This window comes from Carcharodon carcharias, chromosome 33 (assembly GCF_017639515.1).
Source record: "Carcharodon carcharias isolate sCarCar2 chromosome 33, sCarCar2.pri, whole genome shotgun sequence".
Classification (NCBI taxonomy): domain Eukaryota; kingdom Metazoa; phylum Chordata; class Chondrichthyes; order Lamniformes; family Lamnidae; genus Carcharodon; species Carcharodon carcharias.
In genome coordinates, this window is record NC_054499.1 from 5,214,794 (window position 1) to 5,233,736 (window position 18,943).

The 18,943-nt window shown below is 60.5% G+C and overlaps 1 protein-coding gene across 2 annotated transcripts; it reads right to left on the reverse strand.

The window, feature by feature from the left end:
* Window positions 1–1,013: 1,013 nt before the first annotated feature.
* On the reverse strand, window positions 1,014–17,617 carry tp53 (tumor protein p53). 2 transcript variants are annotated; one of them, XM_041179017.1, is made up of 11 exons: window positions 17,502–17,617; window positions 15,499–15,612; window positions 14,982–15,033; window positions 14,267–14,503; window positions 11,235–11,418; window positions 10,495–10,607; window positions 9,746–9,855; window positions 4,080–4,219; window positions 3,864–3,949; window positions 3,105–3,214; window positions 1,014–1,518 (listed from the first exon to the last, which is right to left on the reverse strand). In XM_041179017.1, exons 2-11 carry the CDS (start codon window positions 15,558–15,560, stop codon window positions 1,425–1,427), a joined length of 1,188 nt encoding a protein of 395 aa, XP_041034951.1. In that variant the 5' UTR covers window positions 15,561–15,612; window positions 17,502–17,617; the 3' UTR covers window positions 1,014–1,424. The 2 variants fall into 2 exon arrangements, with proteins under 2 accessions (XP_041034951.1, XP_041034952.1); XM_041179018.1 differs by lacking the exons at window positions 14,267–14,503; window positions 14,982–15,033; window positions 15,499–15,612; window positions 17,502–17,617 and adding an exon at window positions 12,562–12,756.
* Between the last annotated feature and the right edge of the window lie 1,326 nt (window positions 17,618–18,943).

The following is an 18,943-nucleotide window of genomic DNA, read 5'->3' on the forward strand; positions in this document are numbered from 1 at the left end:
TGACACCGACACACTGACACCGACACACACACACACACCCCGACACACACACACACCCCGACAGACACACTGACACCGACACACACACACACACCCCGACACACACACACACACCCCGACACACACACACACACCCCCCGACACACACACACACCCCGACACACACACACACCCCGACACACACACACACCCCGACACACACACACACCCCGACACACACACACACACACCGACACACCCCGACACACACACACACCCCGACACACACACACACCCCGACACACACACACACCCCGACACACACACACACCCCGACACAGACACACTGACACCGACACACACTCACAGACACACACACTCACAGACACGTTTACCGGATCCTCATTGGGTTAACCCCGGAGGTAACAGACGTTAAAACCAAGGGGTGGGGAGACAAGGGGGGGAAGGGAAGCTGATTTGTTTGCTTTGGGGTGGGGGGGAGTTTGTGGGTTCGCAACTGGAGGCCTGCAGTCCAGCTGCAGCTACCGTCAAACGGAGGGAGAACGTACAATCAGCCTCCCTCCCTGTGTTTGGGGAGAGGCGGCTTGGGGGGGGGGGTGGGGGGGTGCAAGAGGCTCCCAGATCAACGGTCCTCCCCACCCCCCACCTCATTTTAGTGTGCGTGTGTCGGGGTTGCTGAGCTGCACGGTCCCTTTAAGGCTTAAGGGGGACTCGGGTCAGCGCGCCACCTGTCCCGGTGCTCTGCGCAGAATGTTCCGGATTGCCGTGCCCTCTCACGGCGGGATCGCTGCCTGGGTGCCCAGGGGTGACTTTACCTGCTCGTCCCCCCAAGACCCCAGCAAACCCCCCCCCCCCACCCCCCACAGTGAGGGTGAGGGGCCCAGCTGTCAGCAGCTCTGCCATCTCCTAGCACCTAGTGTTTTCGGGGTCCTGATGTATTCGTCCTCCTACCCCCCACGCTCACACCCCCCACCCCCCCCACAACCGCCGCCCTCCGCCCACCACTCGACCCCCACAGCCCCACCCCCCAGCCTGTGGCAAGTGTGGGTCAGAGGGCAAACGCATCGAGAGGTGGCAGGGAAGGCGAAGGATGGGGGCGGCGGGGGGGGGGAATGAGGAGGTACAGACTCCCCCCGCCTCCACCTCCACCTCCCACACGAAGGAATGGAACTGGGGTCCCCCTGATACTGACCCCTGGGTAGCGGGAGAGGCCGGGTCTAACACAGAGCGAGAAGGAGACACCAATCCTGCCCCACGCCGCTCGCATCAGCAATAAAAACACAAGAATTTTATATATTTTTTTTAAAAAAAGAATACAGACAGGCAGTTTCTGATTAAAACTGGCAAAGTGTGCAAAAACCCTCCCAAGGGAGTCCACCGCCGCTGGGAAGAGTGGGGGTGGGGGGTGGGGGGGGGTGGTGGTGTCAGTCCGAGTCCCTCTCATCCTTCACCAGCAGCTTCTTTCCGTTCTTGATCTCGGTGCTCTCCTTCTCCTTCTTATGAGACGCTTTCAACCGACTGCGGGGGGACAAGAGTCTGTTTAAAGGCCGTCCATTCACCGCCCCCCCCCCTCCCCCGCCACCCCACCCCACCCCACCATCACCACTCCTCTCCGTGTCTTACTGGGGTACGCGTCACCCACCCCCCTACCCCCTCCCCCCCGCTAACCCCGACAGATCACCCTCCAGCACCTCAACAGCTCTCCGACGGCAAGAGCAAGGGGCCAGCTGTTCGACTGCACTAGGCACCACCGGTTCCTTGCTCTTGTCTCTTTGGACACGCGCACATGATCATTCCCGGGGGGGGGGGGGGGGGCGCCGGGGGTGTCAGGGAGCGGACTTAAGGTCTCCGACATGGACATGACAGAACAGAGGTCATTCCTCTCTGTACTGACGCTCCGACAGTGCGGCACTCCCTCAGTACTGACCCTCCCACAGTGCGGCTCTCCCTCAGTACCGACCCTCTGACAGTGCAGCACTCCCTCAGTACTGACCCTCCGACAGGGCAGCACTCCCTCAGTACTGACCCTCCGACAGTGCGGCACTCCCTCAGTACTGACCCTCCCACAGTGCCACACTCCCTCAGTACTGACCCTTCCACAGTGCGGCGCTCCCTCAGTACTGACCCTTCGACACTGTGGCGCTCCCTCAGTACTGACCCTCCGACAGTGCGGCACTCCCTCAGTACTGACCCTCCGACAGTGCGGCGCTCCCTCAGTACTGACCCTTCGACACTGTGGCGCTCCCTCAGTACTGACCCTCCGACAGTGCAGCACTGACCCTCCGACATTGCGGCACTCCCTCAGTACTGACCCTCCGACAGGGCAGCACTCCCTCAGTACTGACCCTCCGACAGGGCAGCACTCCCTCAGTACTGACCCTCCGACAGGGCAGCACTCCCTCAGTACTGACCCTCCGACAGGGCAGCACTCCCTCAGTACTGACCCTCCGACAGTGCGGCACTCCCTCAGTACTGACCCTCCGACAGTGCAGCACTCCCTCAGTACTGACCCTCCGACAGTGCGGCACTCCCTCAGTACTGACCCTCCGACAGTGCAGCACTCCCTCAGTACTGCGCTGGGAGTTTCTGCCTCGATTACAAACTCGAATCTCTGGAGCGGCTGAACAGAGCTGCCCACCAGCTGACAACACTGATCAGAAACAGGAGACATGACTCTTTCACCCTCTAGACATTCCCAAAACCCCCCCCCCGTGCTCTCTTTTTAAAAATTATTTGTTCATGGGAACGCAGCATCGCTGGCTGGACCAGCGTTTATTGCCCATTGCTAACTGCCCTTGTTCAGGGGGCATTTAAGAGTCAACCCCATTGCTGTGGGTCTGGAGTCACATGTAGGGCCAGACCGGGTAAGGACAGCAGATTTCCTTCCCTAAAGGGGACATTAGTGAACCAGATGGGTTTTTACAACAATCATCATCAGACCTTTAATTCCAGGTTTTTATTTTATTGAATTCAAATTCCACCGTCTGCTGTGGTGGGATTCGAACCCAGGTCCCCGGAGTCTCTGGAATACTGGCCCGGTGACAACACCACTCGGCCACTGAGAGTTCACCCTCCGCACAGCCCTCGCCCCGCCCAGGACTTACTGTTTCTGTTGTTGCTTGTAGGCTTCGATGACACCAGTGGGGATCAGCTCGCTAATCTCCAGTGCCTCGTTCAGCTTCTTCATCAGTTCATAGCGCTCACGCCCCCGAACCTGCAGGGAGGTGGACAGCCCGAGTTCAGAGGTCACACACACACCACACACGAGGTCCGAGGCCCTGAGCTCTCACCCGCCCCCCGAGGGAACGTTTCCCTCCCGCACACTGGGAGGGGCTGGTCGGGGGTGTGTACATGGGAGCAGGAGGCCACTCAGCCCCTCCAAGTCTGTTCTGCTATCCAATTTGACGACGGCGGATCTGCATTTTAATTCCAGCTACCCACCTTGGTTCCAATGGCCCTTAACCCCCTTCACCCGACACAAATCTATCCAACTCACTCTTGAAATATCCAATCAACCCCCCACCCCGAGTCTCAACATGGCGGGGAGAGGGTTCCAGATTCCCGCTCCCTTCCGTGTGATGCTTCCTGACATCACCCCTGAACATCCGGACTTCAATTCCAAGGTTCTGCCCCCCTCCCACCCCCCACCTCGTTCTGGACTCCCCCCCCCCCCCACCAAATCGGAGGAAACATTCTCTCCGTCGACCCTGTTAATCGTCCCAAACCCCCCCTCGATCAGGTCGCCCCTGAATCTTCCAACCTCGAGGGAACACAAGCCCAGACATCTGTGAGACACCACCCGCCCCCCCCGCCCCCCCACCTTGTAATTTAACCCCTTCAGTCCCGCCGAAGCACCCGGTTACCTGCAAGGTGAAGACTTCATCGTCCGACAGCGCTTTCTTCTTTCTGGAGTCGGGTGAGGTTGTGGCCTGTGAAACCTCCTTGATCGCTGCCCGGGGTGGGGGGGGGGAGGGAGGAGATGAACAAGACGAGACAGGAATTAATATTGCCCCTTGCTGCAGCCATTCAGTGACCCACCCCCCACCCCCCCCACCTCTGCCCCGAGGAGCGTTACTCACTGCGTTTGGTTGCAGAACCTCCAGATTTCACCATCGAGTTCTCCTGCTGCCGCTTCAGATTCTCCTCCTCGCTTTTCCGGTCCCGACCTGGACAAGCACAAACCCTCACCTCAAAGCACCTTCGACCAAGAAGGTGGCCACTGCGGGTTGGGGGGGGGGGGGGGTGTGGTGGGAAGGGGGAGGGGGCAGAGATAAGGCAACGCAGTGAGATTCGGAAACAGGGTGAGGGGTAAGAGCATCGTTACAGGCTGAGGAGGCAGCTCCAAACCCAGAGGGGGAGGAATATTGTCCCAAAACCACCAAGTCCTCTGCGAAATGGGATATTTTGTGTCCGACGGGGAAGATACATGGGAAACTTGGTTTAACATCTCACCCGAAAGACGGCACCTCCGACAGTGCGGCACTCCCTCAGTACTGACCCTCTGACAGTGCGGCGCTCCCTCAGTACTGACCCTCCGACAGTGCAGCACTCCCTCAGTACTGACCCTCTGACAGTGCAGCACTCCCTCAGTACTGACCCTCCGACAGTGCAGCACTCCCTCAGTACTGACCCTCCGACAGTGCGGCACTCCCTCAGTACTGACCCTCCGACAGTGCAGCACTCCCTCAGTACTGACCCTCCGACAGTGCGGCACTCCCTCAGTACTGACCCTCCATCAGTGCGGCACTCCCTCAGTACTGACCCTCCGACATTGCAGCGCTCCCTCAGTACTGACCCTCCGACAGTGCAGCACTCCCTCAGTACTGACCCTCCGACAGTGTGGCACTCCCTCAGTACTGACCCTCCGACAGTGCGGCACTCCCTTAGTACTGACCCACTGACAGTGCGGCACTCCCTCAGTACTGACCCTCCGACAGTGCGGCACTCCCTTAGTGCTGGCCCTCTGACAGTCCGGCACTCCCTCAATACTGACCCTCCAACAGTGCAGCACTCCCTCAGTACTGACCCTCCGATAGTGCAGCATTCCCTTAGCAGAGACCCTCTGACAGTGCGGCACTCCCTCAGTACTGACCCTCCGACAGTGCGGCATTCCCTCAGTACTGACCCTCTGACAGTGCGGCACTCTCTCAGTACTGGCCCTCCGACAGTGCGGCACTCTTTCAGTACTGACTCTCCAACAGTGCGGCACTCTCTCAGTACTGACTCTCCGACAGTGCGGCACTCTCTCAGTACTGACTCACCGACAGCGCGGCACTCTCTCAGTACTGACTCTCCGACAGTGCGGCACTCCCTCAGTACTGGCCCTCCGACAGTGCAGAACTCCCTCAGTACTGATCCTCCGACAGTGCGGCACTCCCTCAGTACTGATCCTCCGACAGTGCAGAACTCCCTAGGTGCTGGACAGAGAGTGTCAACCGGGAGTTTGTGCTCCAGTTCCTGGAGTGGGACTTGAACCCAGGACACTCAAAGGGAGGGAGTGAAGGCGGCAGACAGGGAGAGAGAGAGGGGCGTGCAGGCAAGAGAGACTGGGAGAGCGCATGCCTGAGAGAGAATGGGGAGAGAACGGAGTGTGGGAGGGACCGAGAGAGTGGGGGGACAGACTGAGAGGGGTGTGGAGGGACGACCGAGAGAGAGGGAGACCAAGGGGAAGAGATAGAGAGAGACAGAGGGGGAGATAGAGAGACAGACAGAGGGAGAGGGGGAGAGAGAGAGAGAGAGCGGGGGAGAGAGAGAGAGAGAGAGAGAGAGAGAGCGCCGGGGAGAGAGAGAGAGCTCGCGCGGGGGAGAGAGAGAGAGAGCTCGCGCGGGGGAGAGAGAGAGAGCGCGCGGGGGAGAGAGAGAGCGCGCGGGGGAGAGAGAGCGCGCGGGGGAGAGAGAGCGCGCGGGGGAGAGAGAGCGCGCGGGGGAGAGAGAGCGCGCGGGGGAGAGAGAGCGCGCGGGGGAGAGAGAGCGCGCGGGGGAGAGAGAGCGCGCGGGGGAGAGAGAGCGCGCGGGGGAGAGAGAGCGCGCGGGGGAGAGAGAGCGCGCGGGGGAGAGAGAGCGCGCGGGGGAGAGAGAGCGCGCGGGGGGAGAGAGAGCGCGCGGGGGAGAGAGAGCGCGCGGGGGAGAGAGAGCGCGCGGGGGAGAGAGAGCGCGCGGGGGAGAGAGAGCGCGCGGGGGAGAGAGAGCGCGCGGGGGAGAGAGAGAGCGCGGGGGAGAGAGAGAGCGCGGGGGAGAGAGAGAGCGCGGGGGAGAGAGAGAGCGCGGGGGAGAGAGAAAGCGCGGGGGAGAGAGAGAGCGCGGGGGAGAGAGAGAGCGCGGGGGAGAGAGAGAGCGCGGGGGAGAGAGAGAGCGCGGGGGAGAGAGAGAGCGTGGGGGAGAGAGAGAGCGCGGGGGAGAGAGAGAGCGCGGGGGAGAGAGAGAGCGCGGGGGAGAGAGAGAGCGCGGGGGAGAGAGAGAGCGCGGGGGAGAGAGAGAGCGCGGGGGAGAGAGAGAGCACGGGGGAGAGACAGAGGAAGAGAGAAAGACAAAGAGAGAGAGACAGATGGGGAGAGTGAGAGGCAGAGGGGGAAAGAGAGAGACAGACAGAAGGGGAGAGAGAGAGAAAGACAGACAGAGGGGGAGAGTGAGAGAGGCAGAGGGGGAGCGAGAGAGAGACGGAGGGGGAGCGAGAGAGAGGCAGAGGGGGAGCGAGAGAGAGACGGAGGGGGAGCGAGAGAGAGACGGAGGGGGAGCGAGAGAGAGACGGAGGGGGAGCGAGAGAGACGGAGGGGGAGCGAGAGAGAGACGGAGGGGGAGCGAGAGAGAGACGGAGGGGGAGCGAGAGAGAGACGGAGGGGGAGCGAGAGAGAGACGGAGGGGGAGCGAGAGAGAGACGGAGGGGGAGCGAGAGAGAGACGGAGGGGGAGCGAGAGAGAGACGGAGGGGGAGCGAGAGAGAGACGGAGGGGGAGCGAGAGAGAGACGGAGGGGGAGCGAGAGAGAGACGGAGGGGGAGCGAGAGAGAGACGGAGGGGGAGCGAGAGAGAGACGGAGGGGGAGCGAGAGAGAGACGGAGGGGGAGCGAGAGAGAGACGGAGGGGGAGCGAGAGAGAGACGGAGGGGGAGCGAGAGAGAGACGGAGGGGGAGCGAGAGAGAGACGGAGGGGGAGCGAGAGAGAGACGGAGGGGGAGCGAGAGAGAGACGGAGGGGGAGCGAGAGAGAGACGGAGGGGGAGCGAGAGAGAGACGGAGGGGGAGCGAGAGAGAGACGGGGGGAGCGAGAGAGAGACGGGGGGAGCGAGAGAGAGACGGGGGGAGCGAGAGAGAGACGTGGGGAGCGAGAGAGAGACGTGGGGAGCGAGAGAGAGACGGAGGGGGAGCGAGAGAGAGACGGAGGGGGAGCGAGAGAGAGACGGAGGGGGAGCGAGAGAGAGACGGAGGGGGAGCGAGAGAGAGACGGAGGGGGAGCGAGAGAGAGACGGAGGGGGAGCGAGAGAGAGACGGAGGGGGAGCGAGAGAGAGACGGAGGGGGAGCGAGAGAGAGACGGAGGGGGAGCGAGAGAGAGACGGAGGGGGAGCGAGAGAGAGACGGAGGGGGAGCGAGAGAGAGACGGAGGGGGAGCGAGAGAGAGACGGAGGGGGAGCGAGAGAGAGACGGAGGGGGAGCGAGAGAGAGACGGAGGGGGAGCGAGAGAGAGACGGAGGGGGAGCGAGAGAGAGACGGAGGGGGAGCGAGAGAGAGACGGAGGGGGAGCGAGAGAGAGACGGAGGGGGAGCGAGAGAGAGACGGAGGGGGAGCGAGAGAGAGACGGAGGGGGAGCGAGAGAGAGACGGAGGGGGAGCGAGAGAGAGACGGAGGGGGAGCGAGAGAGGGACGGAGGGGGAGCGAGAGAGAGACGGAGGGGGAGCGAGAGAGAGACGGAGGGGGAGCGAGAGAGAGACGGAGGGGGAGCGAGAGAGGGACGGAGGGGGAGCGAGAGAGGGACGGAGGGGGAGCGAGAGAGGGACGGAGGGGGAGCGAGAGAGGGACGGAGGGGGAGCGAGAGAGGGACGGAGGGGGAGCGAGAGAGGGACGGAGGGGGAGCGAGAGAGGGACGGAGGGGGAGCGAGAGAGGGACAGAGGGGGAGCGAGAGAGGGACAGAGGGGGAGCGAGAGAGAGACAGAGGGGCCGAGCGAGAGAGAGACAGAGGGGCCGAGCGAGAGAGAGACAGAGGGGCCGAGCGAGAGAGAGACAGAGGGGCCGAGCGAGAGAGAGACAGAGGGGCCGAGCGAGAGAGAGACAGAGGGGGAACGAGAGAGAGACGGAGGGGGAGCGAGAGAGGGACGGAGGGGGAGCGAGAGAGAGACGGAGGGGGAGCGAGAGAGAGACGGAGGGGGAGCGAGAGAGAGACGGAGGGGGAGCGAGAGAGAGACGGAGGGGGAGCGAGAGAGGGACGGACAGAGGGAGAGAGTGAGTGAGGCAGAGGGGGAGAGAGAAAGAGAGACAGACAGAGGGGGAGAGAGACAGACAGGGAGAGAGTGAGAGAGAGACTGACAGAGGGAGGGAGAGAGAGAGAGAGAGACAGAGGGTGAGAGAGAGAGGGACAGAGGGGGAGCGAGAGAGGGACAGAGGGGGAGCGAGAGAGGGACAGAGGGGGAGCGAGAGAGGGACAGAGGGGGAGCGAGAGAGGGACAGAGGGGGAGCGAGAGAGAGACAGAGGGGGAGCGAGAGAGAGAGACAGAGGGGGAGCGAGAGAGAGAGACAGAGGGGGAGCGAGAGAGAGGGACAGAGGGGGAGCGAGAGAGGGACGGACAGAGGGAGAGAGTGAGTGAGGCAGAGGGGGAGAGAGAAAGAGAGACAGACAGAGGGGGAGAGAGACAGACAGGGAGAGAGTGAGAGAGAGACTGACAGAGGGAGGGAGAGAGAGAGAGAGAGACAGAGGGTGAGAGAGAGAGGGACAGAGGGGGAGCGAGAGAGGGACAGAGGGGGAGCGAGAGAGGGACAGAGGGGGAGCGAGAGAGGGACAGAGGGGGAGCGAGAGAGGGACAGAGGGGGAGCGAGAGAGAGACAGAGGGGGAGCGAGAGAGAGAGACAGAGGGGGAGCGAGAGAGAGAGACAGAGGGGGAGCGAGAGAGAGGGACAGAGGGGGAGCGAGAGAGGGACGGACAGAGGGAGAGAGTGAGTGAGGCAGAGGGGGAGAGAGAAAGAGAGACAGACAGAGGGGGAGAGAGACAGACAGGGAGAGAGTGAGAGAGAGACTGACAGAGGGAGGGAGGGAGAGAGAGAGAGAGAGAGAGACAGAGGGTGAGAGAGAGAAGGACAGAGGGGGAGCGAGAGAGGGACAGAGGGGGAGCGAGAGAGAGACAGAGGGGGAGCGAGAGAGAGACAGAGGGGGAGCGAGAGAGAGAGACAGAGGGGGAGCGAGAGAGAGAGACAGAGGGGGAGCGAGAGAGAGGGACAGAGGGGGAGCGAGAGAGAGGGACAGAGGGGGAGCGAGAGAGGGACGGACAGAGGGAGAGAGTGAGAGAGGCAGAGGGGGAGAGAGAAAGAGAGACAGACAGAGGGGGAGAGAGACAGACAGGGAGAGAGTGAGAGAGAGACTGACAGAGGGAGGGAGAGAGAGAGAGAGACAGAGGGTGAGAGAGAGAGAGAGAGATTCACGGCTGACTCCTGGCATCTGCATTCCCTGTGGAATGTTGTGCCTGCTCCAGCAGTGCAGCCTGGTATTTAACACCCAGTGTGAGGGGCTCAGCTTGGGTACCGCGTGCTGTAGGTGGAACTTACTCAGGGGTCTCCAAGGTGAGGATGGAGAGAATCGGCCGTCTGTTCATGCCTCCCATGCAGCTGCTGTTACACATGAAGTTATAGAGAACCGTGGTATAGTCCGATCCCACCTGCGAAGGGGGGGGGGATAGTGCAGAGCGTCAGTCACCCCTGCTGATCGACCCGGATTCAGACACGTCGCACCCTTTACTCAGCATCCAGTCAGCCCTCCGTCGCTCACTGCTTTCCACAACCTGCGCATGGATGATGCCCGACTTGGTCAGGCGAACCCCCTCTGAACCCCGAACCCCAGTGAGTCAGTGCCTCTTGAGGGGGGGGGGTAGAGACAAACCCCCACTGAACCCCGAACCCCAGTGAGTCAGTGCCTCTGGGAGGTGGGTGGGGGGGGGGGGGTGGAAACGCTGCTAGCCGAACAAAGGAAGACGCTTGGAGCTATGGACGCTTCCCCCCCCACCCGACCCCGAGCAACTTCACCCCGGGGGCAGCTCTGAGACGTCTGCCTCCGCCCAGTGACCAGACTGACCCCGGCCCCCTCACCGGGCACAGCCGGTTGGCCTTAAGCCCGCAGACCCACCCCGATGCCCACGGAGCCCAACACAGGATGGGCACTGAGGCGAGGGTGGGAGGTGCCAGTCTGTCAGTCCGAGTGCTTCACGGTCAGTGCACTGGAGCAGCAGGTTCAGTCCCAGTCTGCCGGACCCCTTCCGAACCCCCCTCAGCCCCACCCCCACCCCTCCCCCAGCGCTTACCTGCGGTGACTCGTAAGGCACGATGACACTCTGTCTCTTGGTGTGCTCGTCCTCTGCGTAACGTGCTCGGCTGTTTGCTTCAACCCGGATCAGGTGACTCGGAGGGGCGGGTCCTGGAGAGGAGTGGGGGGAGAGGGGAGTTGAAGAAGATGCACACAAGCGGGACTCACTCACACAGCAGCAGTACGACTCCCCTCCGCCACCCAGACAGTGGGGGGGGGGGGGGGGGGGGCGCTCATTCCTCCTGGCGACGGGTTACAGTCTTGTTTTGACTCGAGCCTGCACGGGCTCGATGGGCAGAGTGGCCTCTGTCTCTGTCGGGCCTCTCACTCCTATCCCGGCCAGGGGGCTCACATCCCCCCCACCCCCCCCGGGACTGACTGGCTGGCGCGGTTGTTACAGGAGGGTGGGTGCGGGGACACTCGTTTGTATGCCCACCAACACCACCACCCTTCTCGAGGGCAACCAAGGATGCCAATAAGTGACGCCCACATCCCAAGGGCAAATAATTAAAACATTTTTTAAATAACCTGGGCTGATAATCGTGTCCGGGAAGGTCACTGGCTGGACAGCCGGGGTGAGGGCGGGCGCTGGATGCCCACCTCCAGGTTTGCGGACCTGGTTGACGGCAACAGAGGGCAAACCACCAAGACGCGAGCTGGCAATTCCCTTCCTCCCACCCCACCCACACCGACCCCGCCCCCACCCCCGGCCCCGTCACTGACGGCCCCGACTCTCACCATCAGTCTCCGAGCCGCGCTCGTGGTGCGGGCACCTCTTCACCACCTCCGCCACGTGCTCGGGCTTCTTGTAGACGGCAGTAGCGCGGAGCAGGGTCCCCGTGGGAGGCACCGAGGCCACTACAACCTGGACAGGGCAGGTCTTGGCCAACTGGCAGAAGAGTTTGTTCAAGCTCGGAGAGTACTAGAGAGAGAGAGAGAGAGAGTTAGTGAAGGAGGGAGAGATGGGGAAACGACAGGTGAATCCACCCTTAATATCCACCCCGTAACTAAAGTCAACGTGGCGACCATAACCAGCTCGTACTGATGTCACGCACCAGCTCTACTGGCTCGAGGTTTATCTCACTTCCTCCAATTACTTGTTAATGCCCCTGCACCTCCAGGGCTCCTTGTGGCTCAGCGGGTAACATTCCTGCTTCTGAAACACAAGGATCCGGGTTGAAGTCCCACTCCAGGGCTTCAACACACACACACACACACACACACACACACACACACACACACACACACACACACACACACACACACACACACACACACACACACACACACACACACACACACACACACACACACACACACACACTCACACCCACCCACCCACCCACCCACTCACACACACACACACACACACTCACACCCACCCACCCACACACACACACACTCACACAAAAACAAATCCAGGTGGACACTCCCAGTGCAGTACTGAGGGAGCGCCGCACTGTCGGAGGGTCAGTACTGAGGGAGTGCTGTCCTGTCAGAGGGTCAGTACTGAGGGAGTGCCGCACTGTCAGAGGAACGGTGCTGAGAGACGCCGCACTGTCGGAGGGTCAGTACTGAGGGAGCGCCGCACTGTTGGAGGGTCAGTACTGAGGGAGTGCCGCTCTGTCGGAGGGTCAGTACTGAGGGAGTGCCGCCCTGTCGGAGGGTCAGTACTGAGGGAGTGCCGCCCTGTCGGAGGGTCAGTACTGAGGGAGTGCCGCCCTGTCGGAGGGTCAGTACTGAGGGAGCGCTGCACTGTCGGAGGGTCAATACTTATCCCTCAAGCGACATCGCAAAAAAAATGATCCAGACGATCTGGTCGTTATCGCATAGTTGTCTGTGGAATCTTGCTGTGCGCATACTGCACTTCCCACATTCGAACAGTGGCTACATCTCAAGAAGTCCGGGTGTCGGGAAAGGCGCTACAGAATTGCAGGCCTTTCTTCAGACTGAGAGGATGGGGCGTTCGACTGGGCAGGAGTCGGTTGTCTTGAGCGAAACACGAACATGAGTGAGAAAGGCAGGACCGGGGAGTCGAGGTTGGGGGGTTGGTGTAGCCACTGACCTCCTTCCATGGGGAAACCGGGGCTCTGGTCTCTGGCGTAGCTCCACTCCCCCTGCAGCTGCCACCTGGTATGAACCTGGGCCCTGTGCCCGCTCTGATGGGCACCGGTGAGAGAATGCTGGCAGAGAACGGCATATCCGAGAGATTGAGAGAGAGAGAGGGAGAGAGAACCCGGCCCCACACACACACCGACACTAACAAACACACACTATCAGAGCTTGTGAACAGGGTTATAAGGCAAGGGCTGGAATGGGGAGGAGTCTTTCTGGCTGGAACCACAGGACAAAAACATGCCTGGTCATGTTCTTCCCAGTTGCTGTAAAGGGTTTCAGTTTCCCTCTCTCTCTCTCTCTCACTCTTTTCTCTTTCACTGAGTAAACCGCAAGGAGCGAGCAGGCAAAGCCGACAGTGACCTACAGGCCTGCTCGGATGGGAGGGAGAGAGAGCGAGCGAGCACTGAGATTCCATGGACAGCCACGACGCGGAAGGTAAACCGCCGCTTACTGTCTAAATTCGGCGCCGATATCACAGCTCCTACTCCCGTCCAAATGCCCAGTGCGATTCGGGGACGGCCAAAGGGCACTGTTAAACCACCCGAGCGCTGAAAAAACACTCGGCCAAAACGGACGGGTTGGATACATTCGTCGGGGAAGCGGCGCTCCCTCAGCGTTGACGCTGGACACCGGGATCGGTGAAATGGGCACCGACATGACGCATCCACTCGGAGCTGTGTCTCGGTAATGCTTCTCCCAATGTTGCAAAGCGCTTTACAGCCAATTAAATACATTATTTTTTTTCGAAGCGCAGAGACTGTAACATCAGAAACACCGCAGGCAATTCCCACACAGCAAGTTCCCACAATCAACAATGATCATTTTAGCGTCGCTGGTTGAGAGGTTAATATCAAATAGAACACCAAGTAGAACGTCCCCTGGCTCCTCAAATTAATCTTTTGCGCCCACCTCTGAGAGCAGATGGGGTCTTGGTTTAATGTCTCGTCTGAGCGATGGCAACTCCAACAGTGTGGCACTCCCTCAGTACTGACCCTCCAACAGTGCGGCATTCCCTCAGTACTGACCCTCCGACAGTGCGGCATTCCCTCAGTACTGACCCTCCGACAGTGCGGCGCTCCCTCAGTAATGACCCTCCAACAGTGCGGCGCTCCCTCAGTACTGACCCTCCGACAGTGCGGCTCTCCCTCAGTACTGACCCTCCGACAGTGCGGCTCTCCCTCAGTACTGACCCTCCGACAGTGCGGCTCTCCCTCAGTACCGACACCCCGACAGTGCAGCGCTGCCTCAGCACTGACCCTCCGATAGTGCGGCTCTCCCTCAGCGCTGACCCTCTGACAGTGGGGCACTCCCTCAGTACTGACCCCCTGACAGTACGGTGCTCCCTCAGTACTGACCCTCCGATGGTGCAGCACTCCCTCAGTACTGATCCTCCGACAGTGCGGCGCTCCCTCAGTACTGACCCTCCGACAGTGCGGCACTCCCTCAGTACTGCGCTGGGAGTGTCAAACTGGATTAGGTAAGCATGCCACTGGTGTGGGACTTGAACCCATGACCTTCAGAGATGGGGAGTGTGTTACACAGCAAGTCTGGGTGGTTTCTGGATAAAATGAGAAGCCAGGTGCAAAGAGAAGTACGTCAGCACCATGTAAGAGGAACAGATATTGCAGTGCAGTAATGAAGGAGGTCCTCACCGTACAAGTGACTGATTTCGCTGTGCTCGACTGCTGAAACTGGAGCTGGAACTCGTGTGGTCCAGGATACTCAGTGGTAGCCAGGACCGTGCATGGAGCCGCGACGTGAATGTCTGTGGCCGGCCCTGCCTGGGAGGAGCTGGGATAAGGCAGTGGGTTGTCGGGAAGGACAGGGAACTCCAGGGGATTGTTGTCCAGTTCCTCCATCGCGAGCTCCAGCCCACTGAACTCGTTGTCCTTGAGTAAGAGAAAAACAACGGGACACTGTCAGAAAGGTTCCAGAGGCCTCCCCGCCAGTGACCCCACACCCCACCCAATCCCAGGAACTGGTGCAGTGAGAGCCGAGGGCAAGAAAACAGGCCAGAAACCCCCAGGCCTCGCTCTCACCCCCACCCCCACCTCCCCCTCACCCACCCCATTCATCCCTCGGGGCACAGGCCCCAGGCTTCACTCTCACCCGCCCTCCGCCCTCAGGGCACAGGCCCCGGGCCTCCCACTCACCCCTCCCCTTCTCCCTCGGGGCACAGGCCCCAGGCTTCACTCTCACCCGCCCTCCGCCCTCATGGCACAGGCCCCGGGCCTCCCACTCACCCCTCCCCTTCTCCCTCGGGGCACAGGCCCCAGGCTTCACTCTTACCACCCCCACCCTCGGGGCCCAGGCCCCAGTCTCACCCCCTCGGGGCCCCAGGCCTCACTCTCTCCTCCGCATACTCACCCATATTTGAAGTTCATTCTCCAGCCCCACATTGGCACTTGGGACCTCGAGCCTGTGGACAGGAGTAAACACAGTCACTGTTTGTGATTCACACGGTGGAGAATTGAAGTCTGTTGGCGGGCAGGCCAGCAGCGCGATACTGAGGCCCAGACGCTTCAGTGGGTCGGTGCTGTGGTTGGTCTGAGACAGGATGGCGCAAGGGGCTACAATATTTCTCAGTACCCTCGGGATGTGGGACAAGTTTGTGCCCTGATAGGTACACAGCCATCATTGTCCTCGACGATGATAGCCCATGCAAGCAAAAAGCCAACCCACTGGCCTCTCAAACAAGGGAAGAATGAGCTGGCAGGGTGCAGCAAGTGGCCAGGGATCCATATCCTAGTGACAGTTAGTGTCTGCAGAGCCAGGCGGCATAACTGACCCATGCAATGCTCACATACCTATCTGCAGAGGTGAGCTGGGCAGGGACCGACACCCCAGGACTGGCAAAATCATCCCAATGGCAAAAAGTACTCACTGATTCCACAGCTCCCGAAACGTCTCCTGGCTCAGGGGCTCGTCCAATTGACTTTCCGACATTGCAACTGATGGTGGGAACAGGCTAGTGGGCAACAGGCAGGTTTAACCGACACTGCAGAGAGACCGAGAGAAGGAAAGATAAAAGTGTATAAGGCATTTTTACGCTGTATCTCACCCTGTGCTGTACCTGTCCTGGGAGTGTTTGATGGGGACAGTGTAGAGAGAGCTTTACTCTGTATCTAACCCCGTGCTGTACCTGTCCTGGGAGTGTTTGATGGGGACAGTGTAGAGGGAGATTTACTCTGTATCTAACCCCGTGCTGTACCTGTCCTGGGAGTGTTTGATGGGGACAGTGTAGAGGGAGATTTACTCTGTATCTAACCCCGTGCTGTACCTGTCCTGGGAGTGTTTGATGGGGACAGTGTAGAGGGAGCTTTACTCACTATCTAACCCCGTGCTGTACCTGTCCTGGGAGTGTTTGATGGGGACAGTGTAGAGGGAGATTTACTCTGTATCTAACCCCGTGCTGTACCTGTCCTGGGAGTGTTTGATGGGGACAGTGTAGAGGGAGCTTTACTCTGTATCTAACCCCGTGCTGTACATGTCCTGGGAGTGTTTGATGGGGACAGTGTAGAGGGAGCTTTACTCTGTATCTAACCCCGTGCTGTACCTGTCCTGGGAGTGTTTGATGGGGACAGTGTAGAGGGAGCTTTACTCTGTATCTAACCCCGTGCTGTACCTGTCCTGGGAGTGTTTGATGGGGACAGTGTAGAGGGAGATTTACTCTGTATCTAACCCCGTGCTGTACCTGTCCTGGGAGTGTTTGATGGGGACGGTGTACAGGGAGCTTTACTCTGTATCTAACCCCGTGCTGTACCTGTCCTGGGAGTGTTTGATGGGGACGGTGTACAGGGAGCTTTACTCTGTATCTAACCCCGTGCTGTACCTGTCCTGGGAGTGTTTGATGGGGACAGTGTAGAGGGAGATTTACTCTGTATCTAACCCCGTGCTGTTCCTGTCCTGGGAGTGTTTGATGGGGACAGTGTAGAGGGATCTTTACTCTGTATCTAACCCCGTGCTGTTCCTGTCCTGGGAGTGTTTGATGGGGGACAGGAGTTGGGTGAAGTGGATCCAATGAGACCATTGAATGGGGTCTTGCCCCGCCCTCTTACTGGCCCCTCCCCTTCCGTTGCATAACGTTCTCCCGACGTCTTCACCGGAAGCCGCTCACAGGTGATGACGTCCCCCACACAAACAAAAACATTGCAAGGGGGGGGGAGGGGCTCCTGAGGAAAGAAGCAGTTTCCTGTTTGATGATGGGGGGTGGGTGCAAAAAGCAACAACGCCTCTGAGCAGCTTCGGTGGAAAAAAAAGCAAGAGGGGGCAAGCGAGAGAGAACAAAGAAATACCAAATATTTCAGAACAAATTTATTATGCACCCCCACTCCCTGAATAATGGTTTGGCTTAGGTCAGAACCAAACACAATAGAAGGAAGGGGGGGGTTAGAGAATGAGTGAGAAACAATAACGGCGGCAACTTGCGCTTGGACACCAGGAAAGGCTGGGAGCCGGCGTTTAATGTAGGAGGTAATTGAAACCAGAGCGATCGGGAGTCCAGGGGGGACTTCATGACGCTCAGATTGTCGTTTTCCCCCCCCCCCCCTCCCCCAACCCCCGGGAATGGTAGAGCCCAGATGCAGCCCGCGTGTTTCTGTGAATGGGGGAAAAGCGCGGCCCAGGGTCCCGGATGGAGGGCCAGATCCCCGCCACCGGGAGCTTTCCCCCCCACCCCAACCCCGGGTTCCGCGCTCCCTCCCGCTGCCGGGGCTGCGGCTCGGCGGGGCCGCTCAGCGGGTGGTCAGATAGCGATCGCCGAGCCGCTTCATCCAGGCCTGAGACCGAACCCGCTTCCACCCCCCCCCCCCCAGGCTCTCGATCGCTCCCTCCCTCCCCACCCACCCTCCCTCAATTCCCTCGGTCGGTCTCAGCTCCGGGACTTACCGGCTGCCTCAGCCGCGCTCTCTCCTCCGGCGCCGCCGCCTCCTCCACTCCGTCTCCGAGAGTCGGGGAATTCCCCTCAGTCCCAGCGGCCGCCGCGGTCCCAGGCCCCCGCCCCCCCGCAACTCGGGCCCCGCCCCCTTCCCCATCCTCTTCCCCCCCCCCACCTCCGCACGTTCCGCGGACACACCCACTCCCAGCTCCGCGTCACCCGGGCCCCGCCCCCTTCTGCAGGCCTCCCTTCACTTTCCACGGACACGCTCACTCCCAGGTGTGCGTCACCCGGGCCCCGCCCCCTTCCCCCAGGCCCTCCCCCCTTCCACGGACACGCCCACTTCCAGCAGCGCGTCACCCCGGGCCGCGGCTCAGGCCCCTCTCACTCCTGCGACCCATCCGTCCACTGACTCGAGCGCGTCACGCCGAACACCGCTGCCCGGATGCCGCCCCTTGTGAGCACCGGCCCTCGGCCCCGCTCGTTGGGGGAAGTCTCCGCCCCGTTCATTGCTCCCGCGCCGCCCTAGACCCCGCCCAACACTGACCAGGCCCCGCCCCGCCCGCCCCCTCTCCCTGGCCTCCGGCCCGCGAGCCCAGCCCCGCCCCTCTCCTTGGCCCCGCCCTTTCCTCAGTCCGGCCACGCCCCTTTGTTTCTGGCCTCCCTGGACACCGCCACCCGGCGGCACCAGGTTGAATCTGCACAGGTCCAAAAAATAGAGGACAAAATAGGTGAGGAAGTGGGGTGGGGGTGAAGATGAAGAAGAAATAGTGAGATGATGACAAATGTCAGCTGGATAATCCCATGGAGAACCCAGGCTGAAGAGAAGAGGCTCAGAGGGGAGGTGAAGAAGCAAATAAAAGAAGCAAAGAGGGAGCATGAAAAGAGACCGGCAGCTAAAATATAAAGAAACCTCAAAATGTTCTATAGACATCTCAATAGCTAAAGGATTGATTAAATTATATAAGATATAATATTATATAAGGTCCCGAACGGCCTTGACAAGGTGGACGTGGGGAGGATGTTTCCTCTCGCGTCCAGAACGAGCGGCCACTATTTTAAAACTAAGGGAGTGGCCCTTTTAGGACAGAGATGGGGAGAATTTATTTTTCCCTCAGAGGGTCGTGCGACTTTGGAACCCTCTCCCTCCGGAGGTGGTGGAGACGGAGGGGGGTGGGGAGGGGGGGTCACTAAATTCGTTTAAGGCGGACGTGGACAGATTCGGGTAAATTTCATCGCGCTTGAGCTCTGAGGAAGGGCCATCCGGTACTCGAGACGCCAACTCTGTTTCTCCTCCCAGCATTCGCTGCCAGTCCTGCTGAGCTTTTCCCCCAGCATCTTCTGCCTTTGCTTCAGATTTCCAGCGCTCGCAGCATTTCGCTTTCATCGGGGTTAGATTCTTGCTAGGGGCAAGGGAATCGGAGGTTGTCGGGGTTAGGTGGGAACGTGGAAC